The 18092-nt window shown below is 54.2% G+C and overlaps 1 protein-coding gene across 1 annotated transcript in view; it reads right to left on the reverse strand.

Annotated features, from left to right (window-relative positions):
• Positions 1–18092, reverse strand: part of LOC119951623 (adenylate cyclase type 2-like) — a 113195-nt gene that overhangs the window by 70081 nt on the left and 25022 nt on the right. Inside the window, exon 3 of the mRNA XM_038774804.1 lies at positions 14711–14796. Coding sequence (XP_038630732.1) covers positions 14711–14796 — 86 coding nt within the window. The remainder of the gene's footprint in view (positions 1–14710; positions 14797–18092) is intronic.

Below are 18092 nucleotides of genomic sequence, written 5' to 3' on the forward strand. Positions count from 1 at the left end.
TCCCCTGTGAACTGCCCGCAGATGTTTTGCAAGGTTGAGCCCTCTGCATAAACATAGATTCTTTTTGTTTACACTCTCCCAGAGGGTGAAAGGTCGGTGTCTGAACCACTGACCCCCACCCACCCCCTCCCATTAACGATGAGAGCGCGGACATCTTCACCCCCAAACCTCCCCCCCCACCCCCGCCCCAACCCTTTTGCCGGCATGGGCTGGTTTCTGACCCTCCAGGCCGCCCAGAGGGTGAAAGGTCAGTGCCTGACCGTCCCCAATTTGAGAGAGAGAGGTAAGAGACCTTCACCCCAACCTCTTCCCGCACCACCTCCCACCCCTCCCAACTTCCTCCTGCGCAGGGCTGATTTTGACCCCAAACACTCCATAAGAACATGAGGACTAGGAACAGGGGTAGGCCATTCAGCCCCTCGAGCCCACTCCGCCATTCAATACGATCATGGCTGATCTCCACTAGGCCTCAACTCCACTTTCCTGCCTGTTCTCCATAAGCCTTCAACCCCGTTGCTCATTAACAATCTGTCTAACACCGCCTTAAATTTATCAATGTCCCAGAATGCACTGCACCCTGGATAGAGAATTCCACAGATTCACAACCCTTTGGGGGAAGTCATTCCTCCGCACTTCTGTTTTAGGTCTGCCACCCCCTGGGGCGGCACGCTGCTGCAGTGGTTAGCACTACTGCCTCACGGCGCCAAGGTCCCGGGTTCGAATCCCGGCCCCAGGTCACTGTCCGTGTGGAGTTTGCACATTCTGTCCGTGTTTGCGTGGGTTTCGCCCCCACAACCCAAAGATGTGCAGGGTAGGCGGATTGGCCACGCTAAAATTGCCCCTCAATTGGAAGAATTGGGTACTCTAAATTTATTTATTTATTTGTTTATTTCTAAACTCCAGCGAGTATAGGCCTAAACTGCTCAATCTCTCTTCATAACAAAGTCCTTCATCCCTGGAATCACCCTAGTCAACCTTCTCTGAGCCGTCTCTGATGCATTTACATCTTTTATCACTGAAAGGGGCAACATAGGTGGAGAAGGTAGTCAAGAAGGCATACGGCATGCTTGCCTTCATTGGCCAGGGCATTGAGTATAAGAATTGGCAAGCCATGTTGCAGCTGGATAGAACCTTAGTTAGGCCACATTTGGAGTATAGTGTTCAATTCTGGTCGCCACACTACCAGAAGGATGTGGAGGCTTTAGAGAGGGTGCAGAAGAGATTTACCAGGATGTTGCTGGTATGGAGGGCATTAGCTGTGAGGAGAGGTTGAATAAACTTGGTTTGTTCTCACTGGAACTACGGATGTGGAGGGGCGACCTGATAGAGGTCTACAAAATTATGAGGGGCATAGACAGAGTGGATAGTCAGAGGCTTTTCCCCAGGGTAGAGGGATCCATTACTAGGGGGCATAGGTTTAAGGTGCGTGGGGAAAGGTTTAGAGGAGATGTACGAGGCACGTTTTTTATACAGAGGGTAGTGGGTGCCTGGAACTCGCTGCCGGAGGTGGTGGAAGCAGGGACGATAGTGATATTTAAGGGGCATCTTGACAAATACATGAATGGGATGGGAATAGAGGGTACAGACCCAGGAAGTGTAGAAGATTTTAGTTTAGACGGGCAGCATGGTCGGCACAGGCTTGGAGGGCCGAAGGGCCTGTTCCTGTGCTGTACTTTTCTTTGTTCTTTGTTCTTTGTATCTCTCCTCGAGTAAGGGGACCAAATCTGTGCACAATCCTCCAGGTGCGGTCTCACCAATGCCTTGCACAGTTTGCAGCAACAATTCCCTACCTTTATACTCTATTCCTTTGGCTATAAGTATCAAAATTCCATTTGCCTTCCTTATTACCTGCTGCACCTGCATACTAACTTTCTGGAATTCATGCACAATGACACCCAGGTCCCTCTGCACCAAATCGTTTTGAAGTTTGAAGTCAAGATGGCACATAGATTAGCACTGCTGCCTCACAGCGCCAGGGTCCCAGGTTCGATTCCCGGCTTGGGTGACTGTCTGTGCGGAGTCTGCACGTTCTCCCCGTGTCTGCGTGGGTTTCCTCCGGGTGTTCCGGTTTTCCTCCCACAGTCCTAAAGATGTGCAGGTTAGGTGGATCGGACGCGATCATTGCCCTTGGTGTCCAAACAGGTTAGGTGGGGTTACAGAGATATGGGGGATTGGGCCGAGGTAGGGAGCTCTTTTGAAAGGTCGGTGCAGACTCGATGGAATAGCCTCCTTCTGCACTGGAGGGATTGATGCGCTAACAATTGCACACAGAAACACAAAACGGTACAAAAGAGGCTTTATTACCGTGAGATGTTATTCCCTCAAGTGGAGCTGTAAAATGGCAGCTCAGGAGAGCTCATGGATATTTATACTGCTCCCTGTGGGCGGAGCTAGCCGGCAGGGGCTTACCGACAAACTATGCAGGGGCTTACCGACAAACCTGTAATAGCAGGTACTATTGTACATCCCCTAATAGAGGCACACACATATATATATAGTGGTATTACCACAGGGATTCTATGATGTTCCTCTCCATTTAGATAATAAGTTGGGCTGGATTCTCCATTCTGGAGACTCAGTTCCCACGCCGGCGTGGAAACGGTGGTGTTTTACGCCAGGAAAACTGGCGCAAAACGGCCACCGATTCCCTGCTCCGGGCAATGTAGAGCTCCCAGCTCCAGCTGCCGATACGGCCCGGAGCATTGCCGGGTCCGTGGCCGCGGATGTACACGGCGGCGGCCTGCAGCAGGCACGCTGTGCTTCATGGCGGACGCACAACATGGCGGACCCAGCCCGTAAAAATAGTCCCCCCCCCTTCGGCCCGGCCCTCGCACCCCGCACCGCCCCACCACAGTGCCCCCAGCCCCAATTACGGCCTCCCCCTGCCCGCGGATCGGCACTCCCCCGACTGCGGCGACGCCGGACCGAGTCCGCAGCCGCCACGCTGAGTTCCCGACGGGTCAGACCACGAGAGACCCACGCCGTCGGGAACACGGCCGGTCGGGGACGGAGCATGGCGGGGCGGGTCTCATCCAACCTTCGGAGGCCGTGGATACGGTGCCCGGTGTATTCCCAGAGTACCGCGCTTTCCAGGGGGAGGGGGGAGCATCGCGCGAACGGCGCCGCCCCCGATTTCGTCGTCATCGGGGATTCTCCGCCCCGTCGCCAAACGCGGTTTCTGCGGCGGGGAACGGAGAATCCAACCTGTTGTCTCCTTTGTTCCTCCAACCAAAATCGATGACCTCACACCGATCCACGCTAAACTCTACCTGCCACATTTTGGCCCACCCGCCAAACCTGTGTATATCCATTGGTCAGGTTCTTCTTTCCTCACCTATTTTAGTGAGCTTGACTGCACCCCCAATGAGGGAGAGATAGAGGGAGGAGACCTTCACCCCTCCCCCCCCTCCCCCGATCCCCAACCCCCTCCTCCCCCCACCCTGTCTCTGCTTGCATGACGGGAGCTGACTTTGACCCCAAGGTCGCCAGAGGGTGAAAAGGTCAGTGCTTGGCCACCGCCCCAACCCACACCGATCAGGCCTCGGGCCTTGCCCCGCCGACGCACCAACCTGCTGCTTTTTCTCCGACTCGAGTTTCGTGTGGGATTTGATGCAATTCAGCGTGTCCTTGAAGGTTTTCTGCAGGGCGCGGTCCATCAGGTGCTTGTGGTACGCCCCAACCAGGTTACCGCAAATAAAGACCACCGCATTGGCCAACAGCTGCGGGCGGGAATCGAGACAGAGAGAGGAGCGGTTTTAGTCAAATAATAGCAAAAATATCGCAGGTAGTGGAAACGGAAACAGAAAAAGCTAGAATAACTCAGTAGGTTATAGTAGTTTTTGAAATCAATTTAGAGTACCCAATTTATTTTTCCCAATTAAGGGGAAATTTATCGTGGCCAATCCACCTAGCCTGCACATCTTTGGGTTGTGGGGGCGAAACCCACGCAGACACGGGGAGAATGTGCAAACTCCACACTGACAGTGACCCGGGGCTGGGATTCGAACCCGGGTCCTCAGCGCCGCCGTCCCAGTGCTAACCACTGCGCCACATGGCGCCCTGGAGAGAAACAGAGTTAACATTCCGAGGCCGTATCCCTGTTCCTCAGACGGAAAGGAGTCACGTGACGATGGAGGGGAAAATGGTGAATTGCGCACGGGCGACCTGCGGTTTTCGAAAATGGGCAGACCAGAGTTTGCACATTCGCCCCGTGTTTGCGTGGGTTTCGCCCCCACGACCCAAAGACAGGTGCAAGGTAGGTGGATTGAACACGCTAAATTGCCCCTTAATTGGCAAAAAAATGAATTGGGTGCGCTGAATTTAAAATAAAAGAAAATGGGCATACAAGTCAAGGATGGCAGAGGATGTGAATTCAGACTCTGCTTAAGGACAGGAAAAGCATAGTAGCCATACCGGAACTAACTGCCATCTCCTGCGGAGACAATGGGAGTCGATTGCCTTCTCGGCTGGATCGATATCCCAGTGAGCGATGTCCAAGGCTGGGCTTCTCGTCCAGGATTTAAGTGCTGGGGGTGGTGATGTGGGGTGGGGGGGTGGGGGTTGCGTCAGGGGGTAGGCAGGGGTTGGTGTCAGTGTGTGGGACACAAGGCAAAAGACAGCAGCGGACCCCTGCAAAAGTTTTTTTGTTTTTGCAGGTAACTCTTTAGAGTCCTCGCCCTTTGCTGTCTCGAATCCCCCCCAGAGCCTCACAACCTTCCCAGGTCCATAATCTCTGATCTCTCTGAGCTCGTCCAATCCCAGCCTCTAGAGCAATGGTCCCCCTCCCCCAGTTAATAGAGTCGTAGGGCATTACAGCAAGTAAAGAGGCCCTTCGCCCCTTGGCCTCTGTGCTGACCATTAAGCGCGTTACTATTCTAACCCCATTTTCCAGCCCTTGGTCCGTCGTCCTTGAACACTGTGTCATTTCAAGTGCTCGTCGAAGTGTTGTGAGGGTTCCCATGACTACCACCTTCAGGCAACGTGTTCCAGATTCCCACCAACCTCTGGGTCAATACGTTATTTCTCAAATCCACTCCGAACCTCCTGTGTGGGGGGTGGGCGGGGGGGGGGGGGGTGGGGGAGAGAGTGGGGGAGGGGAGAGTGGGGGGGAGGGAGGGGAGTGAGGAGATAGGAGAGTGTGGGTGATGGGGCGGTGGGTGACAGTACCTTTGAGAAATGGATGTTTAAGCAATGTACCTTTAAGAAATGGAGCAGCTCATATTACAGAAGTGATGTCAGAAGGTGGGGGGAGCTGAGCTGAGCTCACTTCTGTTTTTGGGTTTAGTTTTGAGGAGAAAGCTGTGGGTGTCTGTGTGTTTGCGGGGAGCTGGATATGCTGTGATCTCTGCCATGAAAGACCATCTCTGAATCATTTGGGTGATTTAAACTCATAATAGTAATGTCTTTAACCTGATGTGTTTCTGTTTAAAGGTGTTAAGTCTTTTGGAGGTTTGAAGGAACAACTGAAGGATTATTTAGTGTTGTATTATTTTCGGGGTTATCTGTGAAGTAAGGGGTGTTAAGTGATCCAATGTTTATTTAAAAGGTTAAGTTGAATTCATGGAATAAACATTGTTTTGTGTTTAAAAACCCACGTGTCCATAATTGTAATACCACACCTGGGGAACAAGCCGTGTGCTTCAAAAGCAACAATACATTAAAGGGCAATACATTGGTTGGAGTCCATGATACATTTTGGGGTTCAGAAAACGCCGATCCCATAACAGTGGGAGATGGGTGCGTGGGGGAGGGGAAGGGGCAGGGGAGTGTGTGGGGGCACGGGAAAATGTGTGGGGGAGGGGAGGGTGGCGGGGAGGCTTGTGTGTGGGGGGAGCAGAGAGTGTGAGGGAATGGAGAGTGAGGAGAGCGGAGGGGAGAGTAGGGGTGGGGGAGAGTCGGGGTCGGGGAGAGTGGGGGAGGGGGAGAGTGGGCGAGGGGGGAGTGGTGGAAGGGGAGAGTGTGGTGTAGGGGAGAATGTGGTGTAGTGGGGGGAGGGGAAGGGGAGAGTGGGCGAAGGGAGACTGGTGTAGGAGGGAGAGTGGGGAGAGGGAAAGGGGAGAGTGGGGGGAGGGGAAGGGGAGAGGGGGGGGAGGGGAAGGGGAGAGTGGGGGGAGGGGAAGGGGAGAGTGGGGGGAGGGGAAGGGGAGAGTGGGGGAGGGAAAGGGGAGAGTGGGGGGAGGGGAAGGGGAGAGTGGGGGAGGGGAAGGGGAGAGTGGGGGGAGGGGAGGGGAAGGGGAGAGTGGGGGGAGGGGATGGGGAGAGTGGGGGAGGGGAAGGGGAGAGTGGGGGAGGGGAAGGGGAGAGTGGGGGGAGGGGAAGGGGAGAGTGGGGGAGGGGAAGGGGAGAGTGGGGGAGGGGAAGGGGAGAGTGGGGGGAGGGGAAGGGGAGAGTGGGGAGGGGATGGGGAGAGTGGGGGAGGGGAAGGGGAGAGTGGGGGGGAGGGGAAGGGGAGAGTGGGGGGAGGGGAAGGGGAGCGTGGGGGGAGGGGAAGGGGAGAGTGGGGGAGGGGAAGGGGAGAGTGGGGGGAGGGGAAGGGGAGAGTGTGGGGGAGGGGAAGGGGAGAGTGGGGGGAGGGGAAGGGGAGAGTGGGGGAGGGGAAGGGGAGAGTGGGGGGAGGGGAAGGGGAGAGTGGGGGGAGGGGAAGGGGAGAGTGGGGGGAGGGGAAGGGGAGAGTGGGGGAGGGGAAGGGGAGAGTGGGGGAGGGGAAGGGGAGAGTGGTGCAGGGGAGAGTGTGGTGTCGGGGAGAGGGGGAGAGTGGTGGGGAGGGTGGAGGGAGGAGATTGTGTGTGGGGAGGGGCGTCGGGGGGATGGAGAGTGGGCGGGTGGAAGTGAGAGTGGGGCGGGGGAGGGGGCGATGGGGGTGAGCTCCCTGGTGTTCTGGGCGGCCTAAATATTCAATCTGCCAACCAACAAGAATACAAAAAAGGCACCGCTGATGCGTTGATGGGCCAGCTGCTGCTTCTGGGATCTGGCCGTGTGCAAGATGGCCGCCATCTTGCTGACAACACGTCCACGTCGACTGACTGCTTTCAGTGGTACTTCTTCGATCATGGGGCACTTGGGGTAGGTCTTCAGGTGGGAAAAGGGGAACCTGCCCTCGATCCCTTCATCCCACACGCACCCACGCTCACACACTGTCTCTCGCATTTACCTGGTGAGGCAGTAGCTCTGGCGGGCGTTCTGACAGCGAGAGGTAAACGCTCATGGACACAATGTGTGACACCGAGGAGAGGAGGCTGGCAAAGATGGCATCCCTCATACACAGCGGCAGCATGGTGTACGCAATGAAGGTGATAAACAGGAAGAAGGAAACCTGTAGGAAGGAGTGAGTAGATGTTAAAAGAACGTGGACACTCTCCCTTGGGGTGGGTACAGAACAGGGTTAGATACAGAGTAAAGCTCCCTCTACACTGTCCCCATCAAACACTCCCAGGACAGGTACAGCACGGGGTTAGATACAGAGTAAAGCTCCCTCTACACTGTCCCCATCAAACACTCCCAGGACAGGTACAGCACGGGGTTAGATACAGAGTAAAGCTCCCTCTACACTGTCCCCATCAAACACTCCCAGGACAGGTACAGCACGGGGTTAGATACAGAGTAAAGCTCCCTCTACACTGTCCCCATCAAACACTCCCAGGACAGGTACAGCACGGGGTTAGATACAGAGTAAAGCTCCCTCTACACTGTCTCCATCAAACACTCCCAGGACAGGTACAGCACGGGGTTAGATACAGAGTAAAGCTCCCTCTACACTGTCCCCATCAAACACTCCCAGGACAGGTACAGCACGGGGTTAGATACAGAGTAAAGTTCCCTCTACACTGTCCCCATCAAACACTCCCAGGACAGGTAAAGCACGAGGATAGATACAGAGTAAAGCTCCCTCTACACTGCCCCCATCAAACACTCCCAGGACAGGTACAGCACGGGGTTAGTTACAGAGTAAAGCTCCCTCTAAACTGTCCCCATCAAACACTCCCAGGACAGATACAGCACGGGATAGATACAGAGTAAAGTTCCCTCTACACTGTCCCCATCAAACACTCCCAGGACAGGTACAGCACAGGGTTAGATACAGAGTAAAGCTCCCTCTCAACTGTCCCCATCAAACACTCCCAGGACAGGTACAGCACGGGGTTAGATACAGAGTAAAGCTCCCTCTACACTGTCCCCATCAAACAGTCCCAGGACAGGTACAGCACGGGGTTAGATACAGAGTAAAGCTCCCTCCACACTGTCCCCATCAAACATTCCCAGGACAGGTACAGCACGGGGTTAGATACAGAGTAAAGCTCCCTCTACACTGTCCCCATCAAACACTCCCAGGACAGGTACAGCACGGGGTTAGATACAGAGTAAAGCTCCCTCTACACTGTCCCCATCAAACACTCCCAGGACAGGTACAGCACGGGGTTAGATACAGAGTAAGCTCCCTCTACACTGTCTCCATCAAACACTCCCAGGACAGGTACAGCACGGGGTTAGATACAGAGTAAAGCTCCCTCTACACTGTCCCCATCAAACACTCCCAGGACAGGTACAGCACGGGGTTAGATACAGAGTAAAGTTCCCTCTACACTGTCCCCATCAAACACTCCCAGGACAGGTACAGCACGAGGATAGATACAGAGTAAAGCTCCCTCTACACTGCCCCCATCAAACACTCCCAGGACAGGTACAGCACGGGGTTAGTTACAGAGTAAAGCTCCCTCTAAACTGTCCCCATCAAACACTCCCAGGACAGATACAGCACGGGATAGATACAGAGTAAAGTTCCCTCTACACTGTCCCCATCAAACACTCCCAGGACAGGTACAGCACAGGGTTAGATACAGAGTAAAGCTCCCTCTCAACTGTCCCCATCACACACTCCCAGGACAGGTACAGCACGGGGTTAGATACAGAGTAAAGCTCCCTCTACACTGTCCCATCAAACAGTCCCAGGACAGGTACAGCACGGGGTTAGATACAGAGTAAAGCTCCCTCCACACTGTCCCCATCAAACATTCCCAGGACAGGTACAGCACGGGGTTAGATACAGAGTAAAGCTCCCTCTACACTGTCCCCATCAAACACTCCCAGGACAGGTACAGCACGGGGTTAGATACAGAGTAAAGCTCCCTCTACACTGTCCCCATCAAACACTCCCAGGACAGGTACAGCACGGGGTTAGATACAGAGTAAAGCTCCCTCTACACTGTCCCCATCAAACACTCCCAGGACAGGTACAGCACGGGGTTAGATACAGAGTAAAGCTCCCTCTACACTGTCCCCATCAAACACTCCCAGGACAGGTACAGCACGGGGTTAGATACAGAGTAAAGCTCCCTCTACACTGTCCCCATCAAACACTCCCAGGACAGGTACAGCACGGGGTTAGATACAGAGTAAAGCTCCCTCTACACTGTCCCCATCAAACACTCCCAGGACAGGTACAGCACGGGGTTAGATACAGAGTAAAGCTCCCTCTACACTATCCCCATCAAACACTCCCAGGACAGATAGTGTGTATAGCATTGTGAATCACTGCCAGTCATTGTAGGACGCAACATAAGTGATCCTTTGTTCGACGCTCCTGGAACCACTGACTGTCTTTTTGACAATCCCAGAATGCACAGATCTGATGCTCAAGGGTTGGACCTGCTCCAGGTCCCACCAGTCGGAGCTGTGATTTGATCTTGTTGGCCGGCAATGAACAACAATTCTGTGCTGGCTTTGCAGCGAGTTGCACCTTGCTGTGCCATTCTGACATTTGTACCTTGGTCAGGGAACCAGCTTGTTTCAGGGTCCTGACTGGACCCCTGGCAGGTTGTATACCTGGCCCTGCACCCAGCAGTCGAATGCACGGCAATGCTATCTCGTTGTGGGGGGGGGGGGGGTCTCATTGCAATCGAAATGGGCGTGAAAGTGAGAGAAAGAGATCGAGAGAAATAGAGGGTAGGATTGGAGCGGCGTGCTGGCACAGTGGTTAGCACTGCTGCCTCACAGCGCCAGGGACCCGGGTTCGATTCCGGCCTCGGGTGACTGTCTGTGTGGAGTTTGCACGTTCTCCCTGCGTCTGCGTGGGGCTCCTCCGGGTTGCTCCCACGGCCCAAAGATGTGCAGGTTAGGTGGATTGGCCAGGCTAAATTGTCCCTCGGTGGGGTTATAGGGATAGGAAGGGGGATTGGGCCTCGGTAGGGTTCTCTCTCAGGGGGTCGGTGCAGACTCGATGGGCCGAATGGCCTCCTTCTCCACTGTCGGGATTTTATGATTCTACGATAGTCAGAATTATAGAGAAAGGTACAGACTTAAAGTGAGAGAGGGCGGGTCAAGGATGGATAGAGATAGAGATTGTGAAAGAGAGAGCAGGGACGGAGTGAGATAGAGAATGATGGAGGGGGGGGGGGGGGGGGAGACAAGGACTGAGGGAGAAAGAGGGAGAAACAGTGATGCACGATCAATCACTACTGAAGCGAGATTGTAGTCCAATTGAAGGCTTTAATGAACAAGTCGTTACCCCAGCAGCTCCGGTACAGAATGACTGCTGTGGGGGAAACACAGACTCTTATGCCCCGCGTGCTGGGCGGAACCAGGAGGCAGGTTCTACCACTCATACTACAGTATAAGGTACATCCCACCTATGTACCGCAATACCCCTAATATAGCCGACCACAAACAGGAAGCAAGCGGGCTCCGGGGAGAGTAAGGGAGGACTGAGCGAAAGAGAGAGCAAGAGGGATAGAGAGGGAGGGAGAGAGGCAGGGACAGATCGAGAAACAGTGAGAGGCAGAAAGAGGGTGAGAGAGAGAGAGAGAAAGACACACACACAGCGAGAGACTGAGAGAGAGAGAGAGAGTGAGAGAAAGAGTGAGAGAGAGGGAGGAGGAATCGAGAGAGAAAGAGAAAGTGACAAGGGCAGAGAGAGAAAGACGGAAAGAAGGAAAAAGGGAGACAGAGAGGGAGGGACAGAGGGAGATGGAGAGAAGGGAGCAGGGGGATAGAGAGAGAGGCAGTGAAAGAATGTTGCAGATCGAGAGAGAGGGAGAGGAAACAAAGTGAAGGAGGGAGAGGAAGAGGAGAGAGGATGGAGAAAAGATATGGATGACTGACAGAAAATGAGATAGAAAGAGAGATGCAGAATGAAAATTAGATAGAGGGTGACAGAAATAAGACGAGAAGGCCAGAAGATGTAGGATCAGAAATCGGCCATTCAGCCCATCGAATCTGCTCCGCCCATTCAATGAGATTGTGACTGATCTGATGTGATAATCCTCAACTCCACTTTCCTCCCTTTTCCCCATAAATCCTCGATTCCCTCACGGATTAAAAATCTGTCTGTCTCGGCCTTGAACATACTTAACGGCCCAGCCTCTCCAGCTCTCTGCGGGAAAGAATTCCACACATTCCCCACCCTCCGAGAGGGGAAATTCCTCCTCATCTCTGTCTGAAATGGGGCGGCCCCCTTACTCTGAGATTCTGCCCTCTGGTCCTAGACTCTCCCACAAGAGGAAACATCCTCTCAGCATCGACCCTGTCGAGCCCCCTGAGAATCCTGTCTGTCTCAATAAGGTCGCCTCTCATTCTGCTAAACTCCAATGAGGACAGGCCCCAACCTATTCAACCTCTCCTCGTAAGGAAATCCCTCCCTACCCGGGATCAACCGAGTGAACTTTCTAGGGACTGCCTCCAATGCCGGGATATCGTCCCTTAGATAAGGGGAACAAAACTGTTCACAGTATTCCAGGTGTGATTGTGCGTGTCAGAGAGAAATGTTTTCTGATGAATTTTGGAATTTCAGATATATGGGATATAGAATTTTTCGCTGGGGGGGGGGGGGGGGTTGCGAATTCACCCCATTGTATTACATGTATTTGATGCAGTCCGGGCTAAAAATCTGGGTTCGTGTGTGTATGACTGCTGCAGTAGTGTTCTTTAAATTCTTGGTTACAAGACCAGCAAACACTTTGGCTGCAGAGGGGCAATTAAAGCATTGTAAAAGTGAGATCATCATTCATTCCAATCATGGATATTGTTTCCCGGAAGTTGGGCTCATGGAATTTTGTTCATACAGAGAAGGTTTCCCCGGGAAGTAGATAATTAGAGGCATGCGACGGGTTCCTGAGATCAAGGGCGCCATTTTTCCAAAAGGGAACTAAGTCCCTCAGCAAGCCCAAATGCAACATGGGAGTGTCCCCAGGCCCCTTCGTGCACCCCCAACACCACAGTGGGCAACCCCGGCCCGATCATGCAAAAAGAAATGACAGCATGGCACCGTGGCAATGCCAGGCTGGCACCCAGGTAGCACTGCCAGGGGGCAGGCTGGCAGCGTCATGGTACCAGGCTGGCACTGCCAGGGCACCCAGGTGGCATAAGCAGTGCCAGGGCACTACCCTGCCCAGAGGGCATGCAGCTTGAGGCCTCCGATCCCACTGGAGACCCCCACGAGTATGGGGGACCAGTACCAAACGGCGCTCGCCCGACATTCCCGAGGTGAGGGGATTGGACCCTAAAGCCTCAGGTACCGCGGGAGTCTGCACATCAGAGTGAGGCTTACGGCCTCGCTCTAACATGCAGATTAGCCGAAAAAAACGATCCCGCCCATTGTGGGTGGGACTTCCCTTGCAACGTCTCGGGGGATTGGGTCCCCACACACACTCATCCCAGCCAACAAGGTGACACTGGTTGGGCTGGAGCGTGCCCATATGTGGGTCAGCTGGGGCCAGAGGGTAGTTAGGGGCTTGACCTGGGGGGACGCCCAGACCACCCGTGACCCTACGTTCACAGTGGGCAGTCAGCGGCGTGCCCAGCTGCATGGCTGTCTTGCCGGCTGCGGCAATGGTGCTCCGTGTCCTCCCACTCCGACCCCACAGTCCACCTCCTGGTCACCCCACCACTCCCCCCGGCCCTGGCAGAAGACCCCCCCCCCCCTCCCCGGCCAGTGTATCAGCAAACAGGCGATGTTGGACACTTTCCGTACCCCCCCCCCCCCCCCCCCCCCCCCCCCCCCCCCCCTCCCTCATCAGGCACGACGCCTGTTTCCTGATTTTTAAAAGCACAAATGAACCGTGCTATCGGGAACTTTCCCAGTGGAGGCGGATGATCGCGGAGGCCCTGGAGACTACCATTCAGGCCCGCTAATTATATGCACACCGGGCTGACTGTACGTGTGGTGTGGAACGCATTGACGCCGCTGTTGAGGCACCGGAGAATTGCGATTTGGCGTGATTTGTGATTTGTCAAAACCAATTCTCCGCCCAATCACCTTTCCTGATTTTGGTGTCGACAGACGAAGAACCCCGCCCATTGTGTTTGATGTTAGTAAGGTGATGCAGATCTTGGTAGGAGGTCGGGGCCGAAGCAGTCAGGTGTTGAGTTTCATAGAATTTATAGAATTTACAGTGCAGAAGGAGGCCATTCGGCCCATCGAGTCTGCACCGGCTCTTGGAAAGAGCACCCTACCCAAGCCCACATCTTCACCCTATCCCCATAACCCAGTTACCCCACCCAACACTAAGGGAAATTTTGGACACTAAGGGCAATTTATCGCGGCCAATCCACCTAACAACACGTCTTTGGACTGTGGGAGGAAACCGGAGCTCCCGGAGGAAACCCACGCACACACGGGGAGAACGTGCAGACTCCACACAGGCAGTGTTTCAGTTCAGTTCAGATTGGGGATGTGAACAGACAAGCAGCTTTTATGCCAAATGCTGGGATGTTAAATCATAGTTTGAAACAGGCAAGAATCTGCAAGCTCCCTCCTAAATGATCTCTCTCTCCAAGCAGTTTCTCCAAAACATCTCTTTACAGCAAATATTTCTGGGTTGGCTGACCGTATTTAAAAGTGGATTTTGTGTGAAAACATTCCCGAAGAGAGGTATCCTTTCCTCCCAGTCTTACAAAACTAAAATAAAATATTGGGGTTTCTGACCAGTATTCTAGCAACTGTTGGGATCTGGGCAAGGAGGGAATAATATCCTCAGTGTACATTAGCGAGAATGACACTCTGAGGGTGACAGAGGGAGAGAATGACAGAGAGCTAGGGAAACAGAGGGCGAGACAAGAGAGAGTGGAATAGACTGAGTGTGAGATAGAGTGAAGGAGCAAGAGTACATAAGAGAGAGTGAGTGAGAGAGTAAGCTGGTTGGATGGATGGAGAGAGGCAGACAGAGAGATTGAGATATCGAGGTGAAAGAATACATTGAGTCAGGAAATGTCCTTTTAAAATTCCTTCATGGGATGTGGGCTTCGCTGGACCAACATTTATTGCCCACCCCTGAGGGCATTTAAGAGTCAGCCACATTGCTGTGGGTCTGGAGACACATGGAGGCCCAGACCAGGTAAGGACGGCAGATTGCCTTCCCTAAAGGACATTAGGGAACCAGATGAGTTTTTACCACACTCGACAATGGTCATCTTTAGACTTTTAATTTAGATTTTTATTGAATTCAAATTTGAACAACTTCCCCTAGAAGTATTCAAAGCCAGGTCCTCAGCACATTACCCTGGATCTCTGGATTATGTGTCCTGTGACAACACCACTACGCCACCCCCTCACCCTGTGAGAGCGCGCCAGATGCAGAGAGGGACAACCCTCACTCGGACGGCCTTACCTGGTCCCAGGCGTTGATCACCCCGCCCTCAAAGATGAAGACGTAACCCATGGCAACGAGGCAGGCCCAGATGAAGAGCGAGAAAGGCACGCATGCACTTCTGGAAGACGGACTCGACGCAGACCAGGATCAGGGTGGAGAAGAAGACTCCCAGGGCCACGAAGACGGTGACGATGAAGGCCAGGTTCTCCGACACTCTCTGGCGAAAGGAGACACACACGTGTTCAGTGTTAGGGAGCTCCGCCCACTCAGGCGCAGGGGTGCCGCTCGGACTAGGCCCCAATCCCGTGCGGCACTGACTAGGCCCCTGGTGTCAGATCGAACCGGAACGCGGGTCACATGGGAGTCTGATTGGCCCCAATCAAAGCTCAGTGAGTGTTGCAACAATGGCGCCATGCATTGTCTGAAAACATTCCCCCGAGTGCTTCACCAGAGCAATCATCGAAGAGAGATTGACTGTGAGCCAGGCTAGAGATAAATAAGACGAAGAGGGAGAGGGAGGCTTCGAGTAGGATGCGGGGTGGGGAGGGGAAGAGAGAGGGGCAGAGAGAGGGAAGGGAATCCCAGAGTTCAGAGACCCGAGCTGCTGAAGACACGACTGCCAATGAGGAAACCGGAGCACCCGGAGGAAACCCACACAGACACGGGGAGAACGAGCAGTCACCCAAGGCCGGAATTGACTCCGGGTATCTGATGCTGTGAGGCAGCAGTGCTAACTACTGTGCCGCCGTACGGAAGCTGAGCCCCACCTTCTCGCGACCTTGTCGTCACGCCCTTTGACCTCGAGCCTCCGACAAAGTGCGGGGAGAGTTTGAAACGTAGAAACCTGAATAAAAAGGAATGCTCCACCATTCAACAGGATCATGGTTGTTCCTCGACTTTGATGCCCACATTCCCCCACGCTCTCAGCCTCATGCCTCTTGACACCTTCAGAGTCGAAGGAATCTATCTATTTCCTCCTAAAATACATTTAATGACTTGGCCTCCACAGCCTTTACATAGAACATAGAACAGACAGAGGCCATTCAGCCCATCGAGTCTGCACCGACCCACTTAAGCCCTCACCTCCACCCTTTCCCTGTAACCCAATAATCCCCTCCTAACCTTTTTGGACACTTAGGGCAATTTATCCTGGCCAATCCACCTAACCCTGTACATCTTTGGACTGTGGGAGGAAACCGGAGCACCCGGAGGAAACCCACGCAGACACAGGGAGAACGTGCAGACTCCACAGAGACAGTGACCCAAGCCGGGAATCGAACCTGGGACCCTGGCGCTGTGACGCCACAGTGCTATCCACTTGTGCTACCGTGCTGGCAGAGATTCTGATTGAAGAGGTTTCTCCTCATCTCAGTCCGAAGAGACTCGACCCCGTATCCTGAGACGATGACCCCCTTGTTCTGGACCCTTCCCAGCTGGAGGAAATGGCATCCCAAAATCCAGTCTGTCCTCCCCTGCCAGGAGTTTGTACGTCCCGATAGATCAACATCATTCTTCTACACCCCAGCGAACACAAGGACCCGGTCGAATGCAGTTAAACTCAGCTCAGCGAGGGGTATTGGAGGGGGGGGGGGGGAGTCAGAACGGGAGGGTGCAGGAGCAGAGCGACCTGGGTGTATCTGAGCAGAGATCATTGAAGGACGTAGGACAGGTGGAGAGAGCAGTTCATAAAGTATACAGTATCCTGGGTTTTATTAACAGGGACACAGAGTACAAGAGCAAGGAGGTTATACTGAACTGATACCAGACACCAGTCTGACCTCAGTTGGAATAGTGGGCTGGATTCTCCGACCCCCCCTGCTGGGCCAGAGAATCGGCGGGCGGGGTGGGGGGGGGCGTGAATCCAGCCGCCTGCCAAATTCTCCAGTGCCGGTTTTCTGCCGGGGACGGGAATCGAGTCGCGCCGGTCGGGGGCCGTTGGCAGTGGCCCCCCCCCCCCCCCCCCCCCGGCGATTCTCCGCTCCGCGATGGGCCGAGCGGCTGCCCGCTTTCGGCCAGTCCCGCCGGCGTAAATCGCACAACGTTCTTACCGACAGGAACTGGCTCTGCGGGCGGCCTGCGGACTCCTCGGGTGGGCGCAGGGGGTGGGGGTGGGGCCCTACGGAGGCCTGGCCCGCGATCGGGACCCACCGATCTGCGCGCGGGCCTGTGCTGTGGGGACCACTCTTTCCCTCCGTGCCGGCCGCTGTAACAGTCCGCCATGGCCGGCGCGGATAGGAAACCGCCTGCGCATGCCATGGGATCACGGCAGAACACGCCGGCGCTCCCGCGCATGCGCCAATTCGCGCCGGCCGGCAGAGGCCCTTCGGCGCTGGTTGGCGCGGCGGCAACCCCCCTGGCTCCGGCCTAGCCCCTGAAGGTGCGGAGGATTCCGGGTGGCGTGACGCCGGAGTGGTTCACGCCTCTCCTCGGCGCCGGTACGGCTCGCCCCGCCGGATACCGGGGAATCCCGGCCAGTGTGTCTAATTCTGGATCGAATGGAGGATTTTAGGAATATTGGCTTCTTAATATTAGGGAAATTTAAGGGTTACAAGCCTGTGGGGGGGGGGGGGGGGGGATAGTGTGTTCAACTGCAGTGGTCACGTTTTAAAACATTTTTCAAAACTCTTTCCAATTAAGGGGGCAATTTAGCGTGGCCAATCCACCTACTCTGCGTATCTTTGGGTTGTGGGGGTGAGACCCACGCAAACACGGGGAGAATGTGCAAACTTCACACGGGCAGTGACCCGGGGCCGGAATTGAACCTGGGACCTCAGTGCCATGAGGCAGCTGGGCTAACCGTGTTTGTTTTCAAAAGGTTTTCTTTTGCAATGACCTGGGAGCTTCTAGGAGTCAGAAGATGAAATCGACCAAAAGAATGTTTTTTCAATCTGGGCTAATGGACTGTGGTTTGACTGGGGAAAGTCCCTTGGGGGCTAGTTAATGTACCTCCCACCTGCAGAGGTCATTTGTTTTTCAGCTTGGGGAGATAATAATAATAATAATAATTGCTTATTGTCGCAAGTCGGCTTCGAGGAAGTTACTGTGAAAAGCCCCTAGTCGCCACATTCCGGCGCCCAGGGAGGCCGGTACGGGAATTGAACCCGCGCTGCTGGCCTCGTTCTGCATTACAAGCCAGCTGTTTAGCCCACTGTGCTAAACCAGTCCTGCGGCCATTGCTGGATGGAGCCAAGGAAGGCAGAAAGGCAGTTTCTGGAGAAAACTTTGGCGAGAGGAGTTGAATTCTGATCTGCCTGATGCTGAGTCCACAATTCTCTCACAGTCGGGGACAGTTGTACAAAGAGTAATAACATTTAAAGCAGAGCAGTCTTGGCTGGGGACAAGAAAGTAGCTGAAACACCCCGGGTGAACCAGCTTTTTGAAGATGTTCAGCCAGAGTCTGAAGAGGCCCTGCTGATTTTAAGATGGATTGGGAGCTGCATGTTTATTTTCTTGTTGTCTGATGGGGAATTGAGTATTAGTGTTTAAGGGGTAATTGTAAACTGGTCGTTTCAG

The sequence above is a fragment of the Scyliorhinus canicula genome, chromosome 17 (assembly GCF_902713615.1).
Source record: "Scyliorhinus canicula chromosome 17, sScyCan1.1, whole genome shotgun sequence".
NCBI lineage: Eukaryota > Metazoa > Chordata > Chondrichthyes > Carcharhiniformes > Scyliorhinidae > Scyliorhinus > Scyliorhinus canicula.